This window comes from Stenella coeruleoalba (assembly GCF_951394435.1).
Source record: "Stenella coeruleoalba genome assembly, chromosome: 4".
NCBI lineage: Eukaryota > Metazoa > Chordata > Mammalia > Artiodactyla > Delphinidae > Stenella > Stenella coeruleoalba.
In genome coordinates, this window is record NC_137149.1 from 140,340,532 (window position 1) to 140,364,034 (window position 23,503).

The following is a 23,503-nucleotide window of genomic DNA, read 5'->3' on the forward strand; positions in this document are numbered from 1 at the left end:
ATTAGGGCAGATGGTTACGGAATTGGGTGCTGAAATCACTGTCTTAGAAAATACAACTAAAGTATCAAAGGTGATTGATCTTATTTTATTCTTGGAGAGTAAAAAAAAAAAGATAATCAATTTTTTTTCTAGTTAACCGTGTTGGTCAAATATCAAAAATTTAAATAAAGTTTCGGACATAAATGAATTAAAATTGCAAGATTTTTCAGGGTATCATCGGAAAACTCAATGTCTTCCGTGTTTTTTTGTTTTCAACAAATTTTTTTGCAATTAAAATGTACTATACTGCTAAGGTACATCTCAAAATAGTTTCTGTATATTTTGTGTTTATATAAGGATAAATAAGAATTCTATTAATCATTTATATGACAACAATTTATAAACTAAAAATAAAAGAAGCAAATGCAGGAGTTGTATAATTTGTAACCTTAATTTTAGATACTTCTAAATACTAGTGGATGTTTCTATATCTGTTAAAATTGTTTTGAAAAAATATAAATAATATTCCTATCACAGAAGAAGTAAATTAAGAGGTACTATAACTATATTGGTTAGCAAAAGCCAATATTATATATTATAAGCACTTGGAAGTTTTAACTGCATATTTACACATTAACACGGGAAAAATATTGATCTCTTAGAACAAGTCAGAGAAACTAACTAAAATAATTATATTTATATTAGCTTTATGTCAGCAGATTTTGGAATATATCTGACGTTTCCTTTTAACCCTGTTAAAAAATACATTAATTTTCAAGGAGGGTAGTCATTATCAGCATATTAAAAAGAGAAAATGGTTTCTAGAGATGCTGTGAGAATTCAGTTAAAAACTTTTTAAAAATATGATTTTTCTTTAAATTTTGTCCCATCTACCATAAGATGGAATATTAAGGAATACTAAACTTTGAAACATTAGTATTATTTTCTCCTTTTGTTGTAGAACGATAAAATATTTCTCAATAAATGATATAATCAGAATTCTATTTAGTATTTAACAATTCTCTGACATAAATGAGCCTTTAACAATTATTATTGTCTATCATTAAGCCACAAAGCACCTATAATTAGAAAACTAAAGACCCACGATGGAATTTATAACCTTCTATTATTTTCATTTTAACAATAGAGCAAATATTGAGTATACGGAAATCCACATCAGTCACTGTACTAGATGTAAGCAATATGAAGTTGAATAAGATTTTGTCTTCATATGAAAAACAATGACAAAGTTATGATAAAATACAAATCATCATAACCCCCCCAAATATGTTCACCTGTCTTTAAACTAAACTGAAACCATTGCACATAAGTGTATCATCCCAACTTTCCAAGTTTTTTTTTTTCTTTCCCATGATCTTAAGGAGTCCCTTTATTTACAATAATCCTAAAGAAATCCAAAAATCTCTGGTACACATATAAAATAGCTGATTTACAAGCTTTGGCTTAAAGAGAAACATCTAATCTTAAATAGCAAAACAAGAAGATGACTTCATATTTGTAATGTATACAGACTCCCAAACTGAAGAATTCTGCTAATCATACTTAGAGTATTTACTTAAATATTTTAAAAATGCAGTGTTTGGAGGAATGATTCCATATGTTAATTTTTTATTTCTACCATTAATTTGTAAAGAACACACAATTAATTAATTATGACCTAGAGTCATCAATGAAAATTCAACCAGCTAATGAAAGTTTAACTACTCAATGAGTGCTGAATAATTCATTCCAAGCTTATTGCTTAAATTAATATAAATACAAGATTTGAAACCTATAATTCATGTGACATCCAACTATTACAATGAAATTACTGTCTCTTACATGCAAGGCAAACAATGTGTTATATAAAGTATCAATTTCTATTCAAACTCTACCTTTATTTAGTAAGTAGAATGACAACAGACAAAACAACAACAAAATTTTAACATCTGAAACAAGATCCTTATGAACTAAAGCAGTTAACCTCACCATCTATGCCTGAACTACCTATTTTACTATAGTAAAATAAATATTTTTTAAAGATCCTAAAAGTATTGTAAACAATTATTAAAAATGTTTGCAATTTATTTTTTACCTTGAAAGGCGATGGCTCTTCAGTAAGAGGACTAACAGGAAGTGAAGTGGTGCTACTTGCTGGGCTCATATCTGTACTCTACAAGAAAAACAAAATTGAATTAGAGAGATACTTTTTTGTAGTCAATTTTTATTATTCCTAGTTTAGAACCTAACTCTTCTTGTTAAAATAAAAAACAAATATATAAGTGAAAATGGATATAGAAAAATTCAAATTATTATTGTATAATGAATCATTCCTTATTTAGAAATAATGAAGAAATTAATCAAATTATCACTTCTCAATTTGCATTTCAAGTGTATTTTATTAAATATAAAACCATCTTTTATGTTAGGATGGTATCTAGTATTATATTTGCTTAACATATTACCTTTTTTTGATAATTAAACTATACCTATAATGGTTCACTATGGTGCTATTTCAATGTCTTTCAGGCTGATTTTCAAATATGTGTTATTCATATTTTCCTTTTATGGAGATTTGAGTCATTGTACCCAGTTTTTAATTCATGATGAAAAGCATATCTGCCATTAATTTACAATTGCAAAATGAAGAAATATTAAATTCTAAAAATTCCCATATTCATAGCTCTTGACAAACTTTCTTATTATATTCAGCTAAATAAAAATTTAAGGACAAAAGATTTACACAAATATAAGAGAATTATCAGAATGTTGCTAATGCTGTCCTTCTGGTCCTTTAAAAATGTAATCAATTAAAACTTAAGTAGGAGATTAGCCTATATAAAGAGATGCGTGTTAGAAGCTTGTCATTATTTTTTTCTAAAAGCAAGAAAAAGATATTGATAATAGGCAGCAACAGAAGTTATTTTACTATGCTCTCAACTCATTCTCTCAGAGGAATTCTTCCATTTAAGTAGATAAGCAAACAAAACATTGAAAAAAAAATACACACCTACATTTTTTCAGTTCCATTTCCAAATGTACATGGACACAAATACAGAAAAACTTTCAGTAAAGATTAAAGCAAAAACATGAATTAACCTTGATTGAGATAAGGGAACAAGTAGACAAGTTTGGCTGCCAAATTCTAACAAAAGAATACATTCAAAGAATACATGCTGCAGTTGCTACAAATTCTTAGTGTCTCTTTCTACTCAAATATTATTTTCAATTCACTTGATTCAGGTGCACAATAACCTGGACACATTTTAAATATCCATTAAAGTAGGATTACTTCTGACTGTCTATTCCAGAAACAATGGATATGAACTATAAATATAGGACCCAAGATACTCAGTATAATATTTTATACAACGTGTGCCTTCTTTAGAAATTGACATAAGCCTGAACATTGAGTTAAAATGTCTAAAGGAGGAAATTAGATAAAAACTGAACAATAATCTACTAAAGGAAACAGGAAAATACAGGCACCAGATAACTGAGGTGAGTTACTTACTGACTAATTTCTAAATATATTCAGAGCTTCTTGGCCATTTATTAGATCAAAATCAGGAAATATTCTGAACTTCTGACTTTCACTATCTGATTACATGATGTAATGGGGAAACAAAGAGGTTTTCTTAGGAATCAATTTACTGAAGGATTTTAACATAAGAAATGAGTAAAACATTTCTGGAGAAATAGAAAAACAAGACTCTTGAGCTGTTCCTCTCATCATTAGCTTTTTCATGAGAAATTAAGCAAGTGATAGAGCACAGTTCATATGTAGTTGAATTATCTGATATTTTCCTAAAATACTGACATTCTGCATAGCATATTAAAATATTATGTCCTTAAAAATCATATTCAGGAGACAGAGATGACATTCAGTTACAAAAATTTGAAAGCCTGGATCAGACGAAGGTTTTTTTAACTTCCATAAGAAGATGAGCTCAAAATAAAGCTTCATGGTTAACTTCTTTAAGGGTTAAGGTCTCCCACAACTTCCCAGAAATAAATGTGTCATTCTAAGCACTATAGAGAGCAGACTCTAAAATTTGCATCATGTAACCTTGATTATTTGAATATCATTCTTAGAGAAAACTTTGTTCTCACTTTAACTTTCAAATCTATCTTATAGTGTGACATTTTAATTCCATTGCTCTTAGGAAATCTTGAGAAAAGTGTTTTAAAAAAGCAAATCAATCTTATATGACAACATCTGATAAACTGCATTTAATTATCAAGTTGAGAAATACATGGCAAAAAATAGGATAAAAAATCTTCACTTTCAGCTTTTTATCCCATTTGTGTTTCAGTGATCTGTAATTTAGGTGTCATTCCAATTTATTCACCCTTTAGATAAAATACTATAGTAAATCCTTCAGATAAGTCTTATCCATACTTCATATTTTAAATCATTTACCCTTTCATTCAATGGCAGCAATACCAATGCAAGTGTATATCTAAATACAAATTAACAAAGGACTCTCAAGTTACACTTGAAGTTTATAAAAGCCAACAGTGTGTGTTCTTTCATAACTTTCTTCATAAATTATTTTTTTATAATTATGCCTTCATTTGCTTTTAATATATTTTAGAGACTTTGGAAATGGTCCTTTCACAATAACGTGAAAGCAAATCCCATGGGAATATGGAAAAGCTATTCTTCAAAAGAAGCAAATCATCCCAACAGAAGGAATCTCCTTAATGCTCATATGACACATTTGGGTTTTCTGACCCTTTGGAGACTGCACGAGACATTCTTGACAGGCTATAAAAAAACACGATCCTAATTCTTACTGTCTGAGTGTAGTAAAACTTGGTTTTCTGGTTCTAAGTCCAATAAATGTGTGCTTCATTCCAACATAGGTGATTAAATAAACATGAACCTAGCATTGTTCCTTCACGTAAAATGTTATTTTATACAAATTAGTAGACTTTCCCCCTTTCTATTTCTATCCCAAGTATGCTAAGTTCTCTTTTATTTTCTTCCAAATTGAGCTTAACATTAAGTAAGATCTTTAAGTTCAATAATAAAATCTAGCCAAGTATTTCCTTTGAGCATATCAGAGATATTCTCGTGAATATCACCCTCCTCTCATGCATACTGCTCTTCAGAATTCTTTCTGCTCATTAGTTTTGAAGATACTACTCACTTTGTTGTTGTTTTTAGAATATAATTTCCCTAAATTTGCAAACTCTTCCCTCATCTCCAACCTCTTTTTCTTTAAATCAACTTTATTTCTTTAAATCAACATACCTATACTAAAATGCAACTTTTCAAAATATATAGCCAGATGAGATTTGACGAATGTACTCACATGTATAACTACCACCGAAATCAAAATACAGAACATTCTCATTACCTCAAATGTTCCCGCACGTTCCTTTGCATGCAAGCACCTCCCACCCACCCAATCCATGGTCCCAGGCAACAATGATAAGCTATATGCTATAGGTTAGTTTTTCCTTCCCTAGAATTTCATAGGAAGGGAAATATATTAATATGAATTTGTTTAGGCCCAGCTCCTTTCACTCAGCAAAATTAGTCTGAAATTCATCATATCATATTGTTGCATGTTTCAGTAGTCCATCCTTTTAAATGTTGTGTAGTATTTAGCAGAGGCCACAACTCATTTATCCAATAACCTGTTGCTAGAATTTGCATTGCTTCCAGTTTGGGGGTATTGGGAATACAGCCATATTGAGTGCTTTTGTAGATATCTTTATGTGGATGTATGTTTTCGTTTCTCTTGGATAAATACCTACTGGTGCAATTACTTGCTTCCTACGGTAAATTTATATCTGGCATTATGTTAGCTTTATAAGAAACTGACAAATGTTTTCTAAAATGCAATAGTTTGTACTTTCATTTGCATTGTATCTCATAAACGCTGGTATTTAGTTTAGTTTTGTTTTTTTTAATTTTAGCCATCCCATGGGTCTGTAGTGGTAGCTCACTGCGGCTTTAACTTTCATTTCCAGGGATGACAAATGACGCCGAGCATCTTTTCATGTGCCTACTGACCATTAGTAAGTATATATTGTTTTGTGAAACGTCTGTTCAAATATTTTGCCTATTCTTCTCTTTCACTGGGTTGTTTGAATACAAATCCTTTGTCATATATATTTATTATTATATATTTATTATAAATATTTTCACCCAGTTTGGGCTTGCCTCTTCATTTTCTTAACAGTGTCTACAAAAGGACCAATGCTTTCTATCTTATTTGCCATTTTGTTTGTTTTTTATAGTTTATACTTTTCTGGTGTTTTTCCTAAGAAATCTTGTCCTACTTCAAGTTCACAAAGATTTTCATGTATGTTTTCTTCTACCATCCTTTCAGATCAACATATGATGGCCAAAAACACAACAGAGTTAGGATTCTATTCTTTGAAAATATTTTTGCAATTACTTGGTGTTTAATGAGCATTAAGTAACCTTAATATTTGTACTGTACACATTCTAGTACAAAGATTTTCACAGAGATTAGTTTGTATTTTATCAAGTAACCTCAGACACTTTAGCCAATCTCATATCTTAGATGGGAATCTAACGGTTACTAGTGCCTTAATGATACTTTAATTACAACACACCTAAACACTGAAATATTAGCTGCTTGTGGGTGTGTTGTGGAAGGGGAGAAAGGCTTTGCTAAAGTATTGACAATTTAAAATTAATATACAAGACTCTCCTCAGAGTGGGTGATTATGGAACTTCCTGGACAGATGGATGGCAGAAAGAGAGATATAAGCTTTAAGTGCGAAGGAGAATAGTAATGCCAAGAAGAGCAGTGTATCTATGATCTCCTACTGTTGACTCATCTTTGACTCTGAGGAAAACAAGGGCACAAGTGGAAATAAAACAAGCTTTTTAAAATAAAATTCTAAGAAACAAGATAGGAATATTCCCCTCTTTCTTAAATTTCTCAATGGAATAGAAATTTAAGCACATAGGTTTTGCCAACACCATGCCACTTTGGCATACTAAGAGCTGCCACACGGGGCTTCCCTGGTGGCGCAGTGCTTGAGAGTCCGCCTGCCGATGCAGGGGACACGGGTTCGTGCCCCGGTCCGGGAAGATCCCACATGCCGCGGAGCGGCTGGGCCCGTGAGCCGTGGCCGCTGAGCCTGCGCGTCCGGAGCCTGTGCTCCGCAACGGAAGAGGCCGCAACAGTGAGAGGCCCGCATACCGCAAAAAAAAAAAAAAAAAGGCCTTTAGTACAGATGCATAAGGTAAACAAAAGCTCTGGTTGAAGTTCACCTTCTTAATTTTCAAAATCTCTTCCTGTCTGATATCAATAATCAAAGACAGCTGAGAGAAACAATACCCCAATAAATGCCTGGCTCAGTGTGGAGTTAGCTTTGCTCTTAGTCTTACTCTGATGAGATCAATCCCAATTACTAATCTCATTACCTCATTGTTTTGTCACTAAACCAAAGCTAAATCAAGGTTGTGACCAAAACCCAAAATAACCTAAATTACTAGGCTATAGCAGAGATATAAACTAGCTCATTCCCACAGGAGAAATTAGGACTTGTTACTTAAGTTTGGAAATTTCAGAAATTAAATTATATCAACTCAAATAGGGGCAGGCAGGTTTTGTGGGGATGATTCAGAATAACTAAATGAATAAGAGACTGTACTTAGTCAGATATTGGCCAACATATTAACTAATAATGAAAACTAAACTTGACGTAAGAACTCAGGGTGGCAACCTATTTGAGTTCTTTCCTTTTGGTGAAGAGAACCATTCAGAAACCACATTATGGAGTAGAAGATTCGTTGTTTAGTATAAAGTTAGAAAAAAGTAGTAATTAGATTCTCTCAGAGTATGCTTTATATCAAGCTATGGTATATGTACAAAGAAATACAAATCATTTACAATTCAAGCACTTTATCCTTTGAGCAGTGCTAGAGGTTCACCATAGTGACAAAATTCATATCCTCTTATTCATTTAAAATAATTGAAAAATCAACTACCGAAAGCACAATGACTTCATGCCAGACACACTGCAACATAATTTAAGATAGAAATAGCTAATCTGATTAACAATATATTTTTTTAAACCAGCCCATTTTTGTTGATGGTGGCATTAGTTACCTCAACAATGACTAGCTTATTAATTTTATTTTGCTTTGGTTTGCTTCAATTTTAGGAAATTGCAGTTTCAACTCATATATTCCAATTCTGGAAGTGCATATTTGAACCTCAAAGTTCCTATATAATTTCCCCAAGTTATTGTACAAATATCGTAAGGCTGAGTTCCTGTTTTTACCTATTTCTCCAAAGGAAAGAGATTCTGTCCCCGATCCCTAATCTCTAAGGCTGAATCCAAACCAACTGTTGCTAGACCTCTTTATGACTTGAATCTCCATTATCCCTCTATCTGCTTATTTTCTTGAACATTCTTCGTATGTTCTGCTGCTGCCACAAACTGAAATTATGGTCTTATTTCGTTTACAACATTTAACAAGCAGTATTGAGAATCTATCACAAACTAGATTTGCAGATTTGCAATGTATGTTTAATAAAAGTTCCTTGCCTCCAGTTATCTTAAATTCGTTAGAGGAGATAAGCAAGTGTGAAAAGTACAAACTAGAAAAAGGATTCATAAGGAAGTAGATAGGGAAGCAAACAAACAAATAAAAATCCAACTACCTAAGATAATCACTGATTAAATATGTACACACATTTTTTTCAGTCTTTTTCTGTGATATGTAATTAACTGGAATTAACGTATATTATCTATTCTAAATTTTGCCCCAAACTACATTCTCAGGATTTTTCTCACATCAAACATTTTCCTTCAATGTACTTTATGATGAGTGAAAATACCATCATATAACTTTATTCATTTGTCATAATTTTTGCATTTTCATTTTTTTCTTTACAATTAATGCTGTGATGAGAATCATAAAACAGATCTGTGACTATTTCATTCAATAAATTTATAGAATTATAAAGTCTCAGTTAATATGCACATAATTGGCTAATTTCACATATATTATCAAATTTTCCCCCAAGGCTAATGTACTGATTTTTACTCCTAGTTGAGAAGTTTGAGTTCTAAATTTATTGTAACTTCAATAGGCATAGAGAAATATACCAGGTTATTTAACAGGCTGTGATTTACTAATTGGTTAAGTGTTAGGGGGAAAAATACATCCTTAAATTTCATTCAAATAAACTTTAAATGTATTAAAGTGCTAAATATAAAGAAAATGCAAAAGAACTTGAAGAAAATATAGGTATTATCTATCAATTATAGAATGGGCAGGGTTTTTCTAAACATAAACATAAATAAATCATAAAGTCAAAGATCTGTGACCATGTTTAATTTTCTACATTTAAAGAAAATGAAGTTATAAAGCAAATGAAGTATTTGGAAATTAAGTTTGCAGGGAACACTTATTCCTCATTCCTGGTGTTTCCTTTCATGTAGAAGGAGCTTTACTAGTGTTACCCTCTCAGCTTCTCTGCCTAGCAAAGAATCGGTAAGTTTTCTTGCTGGTAAATTTGGGATGGATGAACTCGGTGTGATTGGCTCAGCTCATTCCTTTTTTTTGCTAGCTGGATCACATGCAGAGAACATGTGTTCTGTTCAACAGCTCTGCGGTAGGCTTTTTACTGCTAAGGTCCAAGTAAGAGCTTTAAGCCTCAAATCCTAAGAATTTTAACCTGGAAGTTTGTCTGCAGCTTATGGAGACTTTTCCCAAGGGCAAGGAGCCCTTTTACATTGTTGTGAGTATTAAGTGATGGTGTGTGGGATGAATAGACCTCAGCAAAGCCTCTGGGTCCCAAGAACATCAGAAAGACGATGGCCATGAGTCGTCTCGGTCAAAACACAGATGCCAGGGCCTTAGGGGTTGCAAGTTGCTGCTGGCTGACTTTGAACTACACAGAGCAGCTTTTCATGAGCAGATTTGGCTGGTATAGTATTGAACTGGAAGAAAAGATTGCCTTTCCATTCTTGGACTTTTTAAGTGTTCCGTAGGTAGGAGAATGTTGGCAGCTTTTAAACTGAAAGGCAGCTGAATTCTGTGTCTGCTATAGAGTGCTAGTAAGCTTCTAGCTTTAAATTCTGCCTGCCAGGGCTAGCACTTAAAACTTGATATATTGGCTAATGTAGTTGGCTTCTAGAATGGCCTCCAAAGATCCCTGCTTTCTTAAATTTGCACCGTTGTGTCATTCTCTCCCCTCGAGTGTGTGCTGGATTTGGTAACTCACCTGTGGTGAATAAAATGTGGCAATGCCAGGTTAAAAGAAATTCAGAAAGGCAAGCATGGAAGCAGAAAGACCACTTAGAAGGTGATTGTAATATGTTGAGAGCTGATGGTGGTTTGGACAAGGTTTCATCAGTACAGGTGGTGAAAACTGGTTGAAGAGTACATATATTTTGATGGTAGAAGGACAGAATTTCCTGATGGTTTGGTTATGGGCTAGGAGAGAAACAGAGGAGACAGGGATGACTTCTAAGGTTGTGCCTAAACAAACAGAAGGATTAAGTAGGAATTTACTGGGAGAGGAATGACTGCAGAAGTAACACATTTGAAGTGGAAAAAAAAATTCAATAGTTCAGTTTGTTCAAGTTTTTGAAATTCCAGTTGGACATGGGAGTGGAGATGTCAGGTAAGCACTTGGATACACTGCCTGAGATAGGATGAAGAACAAGGTTATGAAAAAATCAGGAGCTCAAGTGAGGCAGGAGATAGATGGGCCCCAGGCTGAACAGTTTCTCCCCTGTCAACAGAAACTCCATAAATGCAGGATAATGGAGGAGGCTGGTCCCTGCCCAGATAAGAGATAAAAGACCTCATATTACACATTCTCGAACTCAAGGAGACCTCCCCGACTACACATGTGCAGAAAGGCTCCTTGGAGGTTCAAAGAGGGAGGGGGAGCCCCCCCATAGTAAGTGATGTCAACCTCCCATGGGCCTCTTCACTAGAATCCATCTTGGCTAAGAGATGCACACATGGGAGGACCCTGAGATATACCAAATACAGACTCACAACCAGGCAAAGCAAGATGATTGGCTAAAGGAAACCCGGAAGAAATGCCCCATAAAAGTGATTGAAACTACCACGAGGGCGCGACTCTCCCTCTGAGCCCGCCTGTGTGTCTATCCACACATGTACTGTACTCTTTTTTCCTCCTAATAAACACTTTACTTGCTTCACTACTTTCTGTCTCTATGTGAAAATTCATTTCTACACAGCTGATAGGCCAGGGCCTTGTCACTGTCCACTGGTCCCTGGTGGTCTGTTGGCTAGGATTCAGCACTCTCACTGCCACTGCCCGACCTCAAATCTCTGGCTGGGAACCGAAATCTTGCTTCAAGCCGCTGCAGGCCAAGGCCATCTGAAATCACAAGAAGCTGAGATGCTAAGGGGGGGCAACAATTTGGATAAACAAGAACTATTTCAAGAGCAATATTGGAAGTCATAAAAATGAATAAGGATCCACATTCTTTTTAAAGAATAGGGGGAAGAATATGATGGGGGTCAAACAAAGACTACAATAAAGAGGGGTAACAAGTAGAATAATCTGATGAACTTCAAGCTTTGAACCAAGAGTTATTAGGGAGACAGGAAAGATGCTGGTCAGGAAACTGAGGAGGAACAAGGACACCTACTTCTTCTCTCCACCCCTTAACGTTAGGGTGTGATCATGAAAATCACCACCACACAGCTTATGCTACCTGGAAACCAAAATGACTTCACCTAAATTATTCTTTCATCATACGTCTCAAAGAAGACAAGAAGTTTAGCATCTTCCTGTAGCCAATACACATAGACCCAACTTCACCAATTTATAACAAAGGAAAACCAAAAAAAGGGAGTGAGCAGAATAAACATAAAATATTTACTTCAACTTTATACCCAATGTCAATTTTGTTTAGCAAATTTCTTTCTATTTTTTTTTCTCACACCACAGTGGCAGCCAACTGGCCAGTTCCACAGGTATTATTTAATGAACATTAAGATTCTTGTCATCTGGCACATAATAGATGCTCAATGAACACCTTCTGAACAAGTAAATCACATGAACTCATAGACATAAGGACATCTGACCCTTTAAGACATAACTCAGAGATGGATAATTTCCATGACCAGAGGATTTTCTATGAAAAGACTTTGTTTAGCAAATTTCTGCTGTATTATATACTGTAATCTTTATGAGGGTCACATGCAGTTTACCTCTTTTTCCACACCTCATTTTCTAAACTCCCTCAAATTATCTAGAAACCTTGTAGTGTTCACCCAAATCTGTCCGTTCCTAATAGCTAAATCCTGATCACTGAAGGTGTCAGCTCCACTACTATGCACAGATCACAACTGTTAAGGGAAACTTTGGGTTTCCATTTTTGTTCTTTTGTTTCTTTTTAAATAATTTAATTCACCACACGAAAAAGACAATTTTGAGGTGGGATACATGTGATGGTGTGCAAGAGTCACCTCACCAGGGCTCCCTAGAATTATTTTCATCTCTTCCTAAAAGTATTAACAGCCCACCAACATGGTATAAAAATATTTTAAACTGAAAACTTCTGAACAATCGGTAGTCACAGAAAGAAACATTACCCTAACCTAAGCGGAGCCTCCGGAAAATACAGCTTCCATTGATCCTTCTCCTAGGGAGTTTCCTATTTAGGAAAAGACTGACCCTCAGCACCAGAAGAGTGAATCCAGCTGTCCATTAGCATCAAAAAGCCCCACAGAACCTTCCCTACTTTCCCACTGAAGCCCTAAACCGGCCCCCTTTTGTGTTGTGTTGGTACAGAAGCCTTTACGTCTGTCTGGCTATTCAGTGACTCACTACTGAGTAGCTCCATCTGCATAATAAACTCCTCCTGTTAATCTGTCCATTATCAGTTAATTAGAGGGGCCCAAATCAGTCAGTCCTAAATTGGTAGAGGAGAACTTTTCCTCCCAACACTTCCCAAATTCATGTTCATTTACATGACAGTTCATTCACATTGATAATTTGAAATTGGCCACAGGGAAGGATTATTTTACACCACAGAAATTGGCAAATGTTACAAATTAAGGCATTTTTCTTTGGAGAGCTGATTGTTAACCACTGACCTGCACAGAACTGGACGCTTTCAACATGCAGACATATACTGCAATATAATCCGTTATACAAGACATTGACGGGGACCAGATGAAGCTTTAATTTTTTTTTTTAATTTCTTCACTTTCTAGAAGTAAACAATCACAACATACATGGGGAAGGCCAACTTCTGAATAGGGCTTGTTTTGCAAACTATCATTTTCCATGTTTTCATCTCTATATTGGAATGAAAACCTGATTTAAAATATTATAAGCCTTGTCTGTACTATTGTATTTTAAGAGATCCCCCTAACTCAGTCTCTCCCCTAGCCAATTCTTCCCACACCCTAACATCAGATTGATCTTTCTGAAATGGCTCTTCATGCCCCTTCTTTGCTGAAAGATTTCAACATTTCACTTAGGCCATGAATGAATTCCACACTCTTTAGACTGGGATTCAGGCACTCCTCAAAATGAGAACAACCTTCCGTTTTAATTCCCTCACCTTTACTTACCTGAGTCCAACTCCCAAGACAACTTTTTTCCAACAATCCTTTTTAACCCTAATTCTCACCCATCCTGACACTTAACTTGCTTTCAGTCATTATGATCTCTCCACCTAAACATTTGGAAATGCCCTTCTCCAGTAACCCTATTATCAAAATCTCGTTCTCATTTACAACTAAGCTTAAATGCCCACTCCTCCAAGAAAGCTTCTCTAATGCCTTCAACAGTAAGGAATATTGCAATTCTCTGAACTTTTTTTTTTTTTTTTTTGCGGTACGCGGGCCCTCACTGTTGTGGCCTCTCCTGTTGCAGAACACAGGTTCCGGACGCGCAGGCTCAGCGGCCATGGCTCACGCACCCAGCCGCTCCGCGGCGTCTGGGATCTTCCCTGACCGGGGCACGAACCCGTGTCCCCTGCATCGGCAGGCGGACTCTCAACCACTGCGCCACCAGGGAAGCCCCCTCTGAACTCTTATAGCACACTCTCTGCACCTCTTTGGGGCTCTTATAATATTCTAACATTATATTTTGGGGGATATATATCTTATTTCCTGTCTAGATTTCAAGGTCCCTGTGGGTAGTATACTTAACTTACACATGTATTCCTCAGAGTAAAGGGGAAAAAGGTTTTCACATAGCAGATACCAGAAAAAATAAATTTATATATATATATATATATATATATATATAAATTTTCTCCTTTTATACATTTATAAAAAGCTGCTCAGGTCATCCTTGTTTACCACCAATATTGAGAATCATTAGATTAAATGAATGAAGAGATCAATGAATGCTGAACTTGGTCATATCTTTTGAAAGGTTTCCTAAATATTTGTTCAAGAAGCAAATAAATGGGCTCCTTGGGGGTAGGGGTATGGAATGTAGTGTCTCGATAAAAGAATAGGTAAGATTCAGTACTTTATTATGGAGTGCTTTAGAGGATAAGTGAAGTAAGGATATGAAAGAACAAATTTTGTTTCATTTTTTTTTGTTGAACTGCTTTTAACCTGTGTTTTTAACCTATGTTAAACATATTTTGAAATATTGTTTATTATTTTTGTGAAATAATCTAATCAGAAAGTGGACAATTTAAAAGGTCTATGATCTGGTCCTTATCTACCTCACTGGCTTCATCTCCAGACACTTCTCAACTTCAACTTTACAGTTTGGCAGAGAATCTTGAAAATTCTGATACAGAGCAGTTAATCACCTGACGTGCTCTATTAAGATGCTCATTTTGGCCTCACTGTGGAGATTCTAGGACATGGTCTGGGAAACTGTATATTGAATATGTATCCAAGGGTTCTTTCTCAGATGTTCTGAAGACTCTGCTGTGGTAGTTAAGAACCTGCTATAGTTCCCGCATACATCCACTGGTCTCATAGCTCCTTGCCCTCACTAAATCTCTTCTGTTCTCCCAGAAAGCTCTTTAACTGTTCCAGTCCCTGACTCTCCACCCTAAACATTTCCTTTTCCATCACTGTGCAGCTCTCACCTAGCACATTTGAACACATTTCCTGAGCTGTAATTCAGCATCATCCCTGCTGCAACAATAGCCGATGTACACCTTTGCTTCTTGAGTGAGACTGAGGCTGCTTGGTTTCAACTTCAGCACAGGAAGTTATTAACTGTTACCTTACGCAAGTTACTCATCCTTTCTGGGCAGCACTTTTCTCTTTTGTAAAATGGAGATGGTAATAGAACCCACTCTTAAGGGCTGTTGGGAAGAGTAAATGAGATAAAACTACTAAAAACAGAGCAGGCACACGTAAAGTGCTAAATAAGTGCTAGGCTTTAGCTATTATCATGCTATATTGAAACAGTTTATGTGCCTGTCTGCTAAAACTGTGAGCCAACTTCACAGGCTCATGTGATCTTCATCCTTATATCACAGAAACTACCAGAGTTATTCAATTAGGATTTATTATATAGTTTATTACATGGTTTATCTTTTTAAATGTAGATAATTAGGTTAAAAACAAAACCAGGTATGTAAACTACTTTTGAAAGCTCCTGTTTTGTAAGTTCTGCTTAATAAGACTTAAGTAGCTTTCTGTTTGTAGCTTTAAAAAAATTAGCAGTTTCTCAATTAACTTTAACTATAGTTAAATACCCAGCATATTAGAATGTCCATCTTATCCAATGGGATAAATATACAACAAAAACAATGAGACATTTTTATGAATAATTGTTGAATGTGGAACTGGTTGGCAGGAGCTAATCAGTTAATGTAAATGTAAATAAATTCAGCCACAAAGCACAGGTGCACATTTCTGTGGACATTATTCACCCTGATTAGACGCATACTTTATTTTCAATGAAAACAAAATTTAAAAAATCAGCATGATGCTAATCCAACTCTAATGGTCACTGCCTATAAATTAAAATTGATAGTTGGATATAAGTTTTATATTTGGGGAAAGGAATCAATGAGTTTTGTTTTGCTTTTTTTAATGTTCTGCTTTCTTTCACTCTTTTTCTTTTTTTTTTTTAATAAATTTCTTTCTTTATTTTCTGGCTGCGTTGGGTATTCGTTGCTGGGTGCGGGCTTTTCCTAGTTGTGGTAAGCGGGGACTAGTCTTCCTTGCGGTGCACAGGCTTCTCATTGCGGTGGCTTCTCTTGTTGCGGAGCATGGGCTCTAGGCGCGTGGGATTCAGTAGTTGTGGCACACGGGCTCAGTAGTTGTGGCTCGCAGACTCTAGAGTGCAGGCTCAGCAGTTGTGGTGCATGGGCTTAGTTGCTCCGTGGTATGTGGGATCTTCCCGGACCAGGCCTCGACCCCATGTCCCCTGCACTGGCAGGCGGATTCTTAACCACTATACCACCAGGGAAGTCCCTACCTATATCTTTTGTCCAATTACTGTTCTAAGTAATTTTAATCTGACTACACTGATTTAACACCAACAGGGCTTGCACTCAATAAAGTAATATGAAAATTTTATACAGTAATATAAAGAAAATTTCTTGAAAAATTATAAATGTCACCACCTGTGTATCAAGATATAAATATTTGGTTTAATAATATTAGTAAGTAAAACAAAATGTACTAATGTGAAGAGTATTTATTTTTCCTCTGCAAGTTCATAAACTGTTGAGATTCACCTAAATGAGCTACTTAATGTCATGTGAGTACAGACAAATCTCACATGAACCTAGACAATCACAACTGCTTTGCCTTTACACTTCCCTCTTATGTAAATGTTTAGTTCCATCCCTTACTCCTTTCTGGATCTAACATTCTATGATACTTCAATAAATAATATCTACTCAAAGAGTAAAATAATAATGAGCATTTTAAGATCCATTTCAGCTTTGAGTTCTAGGGCTCTCACACAATATATTATCTTTGAAAATGTGCAAAAGAAGTAAGATGTTATCACCGAATTTCTACAGATCAATGATTTGGTTTATAAATTAATTCCTTATAATACTTCATTGTATTAGATGCATTTTAAAACTTCTTCAGCCTCACAAGACATGAAATTTCTCATTTATGCTACATCTTTATTTATAATAGATGAACTTATCAAGTTCACATTATCTGAGGCTTTTATTCAAAACACTGTGTCCTCAAATTTAACATTTTAATTTATTTTTCAATTATACATCTTTCAGTTCCCTATTGGTTGCAAAATATACAGAGATCAAAAAATTCTGGATTAGCAAAAAAGAAAAAAAAAAGGCAAAAAAACATTCTTGCCCGTTCTGGCCTTCTCCTTACATGCCCTCTGAAAACAAAAGAAGGCAACTTTAGTAGAGAATACAGTATATTGGTAAATTGTAGCTCATTGGCATTCAGATTTGGTAGTGTAGTAAATGATTTCCAAACATCTTTTCTTCTCTATAAAATTTAGGATTGTAGCTTTTAAAGAATGCAGTGCTGAAATTGTTTTCATAAATTAAACTCACACAGAAACACACACACATACACACACGTACATATCATGCAGTGAGAAAGTGCCCAATATACTGGCTTAATGGAGCTTTTATACTGAAGGGAGTATCTGGCAGATGTTGCCACATTTAATAAGCGCCCTTACTCTTTGTAAGATTCAAAAAAGATTTTGAGTTAATCCCAGCTCTGGAAATTTTCTTCAGAAAACAAACCAAACAAACATAAAGCCATTTTCCATGCCCCCAAAGAACAGAACATTTTGAACCATTAGGTTTGTCTATGGCACAAAACCTTCCACTGGCACTAAAAGCTGGTATGATGAACACTTAAGAACTATACTGAAATTTTCTTTCCTACTCTCTATTAACCTTTTCTCTCAATTAAGCAGGGAAAGTTACTATCATACTGCAGACTAGTAAATTAGCTGCCCAGCCAAATGAAATGACTGCTCACTCAATTTCTGCAACTTCCTGAATATAAGGACTCATGAAAAAGCTCGTAACACACAAACAGAAGTTTTTCTACCAGAAAAAGAAATGTTGTGCTTTTAATCACTAAATTTTGAAGGCTCCAACTTTGGTTCAATAAAACTGAGGATTATTAACATATACGAAGTAGTTATTGAAATACCTAATTCATGATAGATGCTCAATAATTATTATGATTTCCACTCAATAAGAACGATTTTGCAAAAATTGGGATTTGTATGAAATTTTCTGACTCCTAGTCCAGTGTTCTTTACCTACCACAATAGTCATCACTCTCCTTCAGTTCATGTGTCCTGGTTAAGACTATTAGCGCAAACATTAATTTCTAAATTGCTATGACACTTTCATTGTCATAAAAGGATTGTTTACAGAATTTTTAACATGTGTGTGCCTTTTTTCTGACAACTAAATTATGAACTGAAAGATAGGAATTTCCCTTCCTCCCTCCCCTCCCCTCCCCTCCCACCTTTCTTCCTTTTTTCCTCCCTCCCTCCCTCCCTCCCTTCCTTCCTTCCTTCCCTCTCATATTAGTTACTATTGTACAAGACATGTATTAGACACTTAGGGAATGAATTGGCTTTGGTATATCTCTGGTAGCATACCTTTGGAGTATCACAAAAATTAGACAACTTAGAAATAATTTAGACTCATACCTTATTTTATAAGAAACTGAAACCTGGAGAGTTTTCCAGAGGTTACACAAAAGTTAGTTGCAAAATATGACAAGAACCAAGCCTTACACCTGATAGTCAACTGAACAGTTAACTATCAATAAGATACCTTTCCAAGTCATCAAGTGTATCCACCCCCATCCCTGATTTTATCATTAATTCACAAACTTCTTATCACATCAATGAAGTTTTCTCTTGACAGATCCCATCCTGTTAGCAAATTTCCTTCCCTGAACGAAATATACATTGAGTTTATAATTACTTCCCTTTCTTCATAATCTAGAAAATCCAACTTTAATTTGTAGCAGGGAAAGAGTAAATGGGAACATATGAATTTGGGGTAAGAAATTATTTTAAACCATAACTGTAAAACATTTTTCACATCTCTAAAATCGAGATAGTATCTTAATATTTGTTCTTATAGTTTTTATCTCATGAGATTTTTGTGAAGATTAAATATGTTTATACACATAAAGCTCTAAGCTTAGATCAGTACCTGGCATTTAGTCACTAACAAATGTTAGCTCTCTTTTAAGAGAGAATTTGAGGACTCAGGCCACTGTGAAGTAGAATAATATTCAATGAACACAACCTCATCATTAACCTCATCCCTAGAAGTCCCACTCTACTGACCTTTAACCCTGAGTCTGACATTATAAAACTGTGCCCACATTTCTAGGATAGTATTAAGTTTCTTTAATTTCCTTCCACAAATAAAGAGACATATTTAGAAAGAATACAGAATATGCATTTAAAATAAGAAAAGTAGAAATAACTTTGAGAGTCAATAGGTCATCTATTACATTTGAATGAGAAATGAACAAAATCAAACACATCATTTAATTTTAAGCTTAATTTGATAATGTTGTATATGATACTGCTGTATGTTGTTGGGTGATAAAGGGCTAAAATAAACTAAAATAATTTTGTAATTATGATTAACAGTGCTAAAGACTGGACATACCTATTGCAGAGCCTAGCTTAGCTAATGTAATGTGTTCAAGGCACTGCACTACCCTTATTATGCTAGCTAACTGAAATAGTTAATGAGTAATGGTCATTCATAAAGTAGAATTCATATTTCAAAATTAACAAGTTATTTAACCAACATCATTATGGAATGAGGTATTTTACATTTTTCAGTATAACTGAAGTTCTCATTTCAATTTCTTTAAAAAATTGTATGTTAAATAGACATTACTGTAAAATATATTACATATACCCCTGCCTTATTAACTTTTGTGTGTGTGTGGTACGCGGGCCTCTCATCGCTGTGGCCTCTCCCGCTGCGGAGCACAGGCTCTGGACGCGCAGGCCCAGCGGCCATGGCTCACGGGCCCAGCCGCTCTGCGGCATGTGGGATCTTCCCAGACCGGGGCACGAACCCCACATCCCCTGCATCGGCAGGCGGACTCCCAACCACTGCGCCACCAGGAAAGCCCCCCTGCCTTATTAATTTGAGTACACTGAACCGCAGTTCATTCTAACTTATGATTAGGAATATCATTATAAGCATCGATTACTCTCCTATGCTTTGTTATCCTGGGACTACAGCTTGAATTACTGCCATTCTGTCAGTGTCCCTTCACGTTACTGCCATCATTATGCCTCTAGCAAATCCCCCTCCTAATTTGTTACTTTTAATCGAGGGTTTTCAAAACTTATTTGACCATGTAACATTTTTCATACTGTAATGCATAAATAGAACACAATGAGGAAGTCATGAAATAAAATGTGCACTAGCATTACAGCAGGTGCTCAAAATGTACTTGAGGTTACAGATGATCAGCATTCGATTATCATATTTTAAAAAAACATTTAGTAACATAACAAAGACATATAAAATTATACGTTAAGGCACATAACATCAGACAAGCTATTGGACAGGTGGTTAGCAAAGCTATGAATCAAAGAAAAAATGAATCGTAATTGTTTAATGTTCCACGTAATTTAGCTTTCAACTTCATGATGGAAATTACAAATGAAAAATATTTTCTTAAATGAGATTTTTCGTGATCACAAGAGCTCTATAAATGTGTTTGGTATTTTTCATATATATTTGAAAATAAATTGTGAAAGGATAATTAATCACTAAATTTAAAAAAATGCTTTTATGAAGTTATTTTGTGCTGTATTCTCCCAGAACACCAATTAACATCTCACTTAATATAAGAGTTCTTTGGAACATGATCTGTGAAATACTGGTCTAACTGTGATGGATTTAGAAATAAGATAACCAAGATTATTTACAGTGGAGGAGGCATATGTACCTATAAAAGACTGAGAGTCATATCTTGGAGCAAAACTTAGGAGTTTAATGTAGGCATATATAAATTATACAATAAAGATTTAATAGTAAATTTATTAAGAGAACTGATAGTCTAGAAGTAAGGCTTCTATGGTATATCATTAAAAGCTGCTATCATCTACTAAGGATCTACTGCATTTCAGGCACTGCACTGAGCATATAATTAACACTCAAGGCAATCATATGAGATATGGAAGATTATTACTTCTATTTTCTAGATGCAGTAATTGAGACTTCGAGAGGTTAAGTATATTGTTAAAAGTTAGTCAAGTAACTAACAGAACTGGGATTTTATGTCTGACTTCAGAGTTTGACTCAAGATTCCTTGAAATAGAAAACAGGAAGCTCCAGATGAAAGCATGTAACTTTGTATTCTGAGATCACTGTCTATGTGTTAGCATTTTGTCAGGAAGTTGGAATTCCAACCCTAGATGATGATTGCAAGGAATTAAACTGCTTTTCTTTTTTAGCTTAGAGAGAGTCAGAAGAAAGCTAAGGAGGCAATGAGTTGGTTTCTGGATGCAGGAGGAGGATGAAATGTTCAAGGGAGTGCAGCTCATGCATGAGGAAAGAATATGGTCTCACTGACAGGGTAGAAAAAAGGTATTTGGAAAAAAGAAGAGGAAATTAGCCCAGAAGCAGAAAAAACAAACTGAACTTACAGAACTCTAGGGACATTTGACATAAAGGACAACAGGTTTCTCTAAGAGGGAATTTTTAATAGGTTTTAAAGGAACATAATTAGTTCATTCAGTGGGACAACTGGGATTTGAGAAGAGGACACACAATAAACTGATTAAAGACATCTTCCTCTAAGGGGTGAGTGAAATATTATTAATTTTCCCATAAAGAAGCATTGACAATCAAACCAGACTCACACTTTTAACACTTAGCTTATAGTGGCAAGCAGATGAGCATTTAGCTGTTCTCTTCATCTTTCTACTCAAGCATTCCTTAACCCCCATCTGTACCACCCAGAGAGTTCATCTTTTTCCCGAGTATGTACTTGCTTTGAATGTCAATATATTATTATATTTATCACACTAATATTTTTAAGGCTTAGAACCTCTCTGAGAACATGAGCTTCTGGTAGTAATCACTGCTAGTGTCCCACACGTATTGTTTTCCATCACTTGGGCCAGCTCTGCGTCTGCCTGCCAAGCATGCTATGCTTTTAAAGGTTTATGTCTGCATCCTTCAGAGGGCTGCTCAGAGCACTGGAGTCTCGTCTCCTATAGGACCTGCTGGATGTGCCTGGGAGCTTTCAGCACTACCACATGCTCATAACCCCACTGCCTCCTGTCCTGGCCAGCAGGAGTATAAGAGCCCTATTCCTTTGTCTGCAGGCAGCACAAACCCTGAGGTGTAATTTAACATCCAGAGCTTCCCACAGGATCAGTCTGAGTCTTGAAAGTCAACTGAAATTTCTCCATTTCCTGGATTTTTTGACTCTGGTTCCTGTTTTCTCCACTCCCTGACTGCTTTCTCCTGGGAGCACTTCCTTGATATTAATCACTAATACCTGAACCTTAAGCTCAGGGTCTACTTATTGGAGTGTCCGACCTATTGCACTCCTTGAATCTGGGTAGCATGATTAATTATTTTTGAGGTCCCAGCACCAAAGCCAGTCCTTGGCATAAAACAGGTAGTGTGTAGTGGATAATATTTAAATTAAATGTTAGGAATCATAGTTCAATTTTACCTATGTTAATAAATGATTTAAAAACTAATCTTCTCTTTTTTAACTACCAAATAATACATCATAGCCAAATATGTTGGGTAAAGTAAAAGGTTGTTTTTTTCCATATGGAGAGCTTCCAGCAGTTTGACCTATCATTGTTTACTTTCAGGACTTAAACTCTGACTTATTGAATGCCCGTGCCCATCCAGATTGCCAAGTAATTTGTTCAGTCATCTCCAGAGGGCATGGATCTTGCTTCCCCTTCTCCCGATCGAATTCAGTGTTCCCTGCATTAATCTGAATACTAAGAGATTGAGAGAGAAAATGTCTTCAAGTTTGAACTCCTGTATCTTCAGCATTTCCAAAGATCAAAATATCACACAACCTTGAAAAGAAAAGTAAGCACACTTTAAGAAGAGCTGCCATCTCTAAATGGTTAGGCAAATGTGTGAACTTACCAGAGTACACGTGGTGTGACTAAGATTGTTTTAACTCAAACACTACTACTCAGGTTTTCTTTATTTTTCTTAGCCCAGATACATGTAAGCTAGCTATCTTCTAACATAATTTTAGTAGCTCTCTTGCATGGCAATACGAAAATATTTTCAGACACATATTTGAGTAAACAAATAACATTGCATATTTATTTGTCTTGAGGTTCCTCAGAATCTGAAAGCACAACTGATCTATCAAATGGTAATTTTATAAATATTTGAATGCCCAAAGCAGATAATTCATTCAATGTGTTTAAAAGTTCCATAGATGCATCAGTTAAATAGGTTTGTCATATGATTTCTTTGTCTCAGTGTATGATAATTCAAATGTTGAACAGGCTCACAGGAGACATATACATGCCACCATTAAACATTAAGTAGCATGGAGATTCACAAGGTTATTTACCTGGAAAATTTA

The 23,503-nt window shown here is 35.2% G+C and overlaps 1 protein-coding gene across 8 annotated transcripts in view; it reads right to left on the minus strand.

Moving 5' to 3' along the window:
* The window catches only part of CCSER1 (coiled-coil serine rich protein 1), a 1,247,878-nt gene that overhangs the window by 734,880 nt on the left and 489,495 nt on the right, over nucleotides 1-23,503 (minus strand). For all 8 annotated transcript variants that reach the window (XR_013828080.1, XM_079919695.1, XM_079919694.1 and 5 more), the window contains exon 7: nucleotides 2,075-2,152. Coding sequence is in view for 7 of the 8 variants with exons in the window: in XM_079919695.1 (XP_079775821.1) it covers nucleotides 2,075-2,152 (78 nt within the window). In the remaining variant the exon portion in view is untranslated. The remainder of the gene's footprint in view (nucleotides 1-2,074; nucleotides 2,153-23,503) is intronic.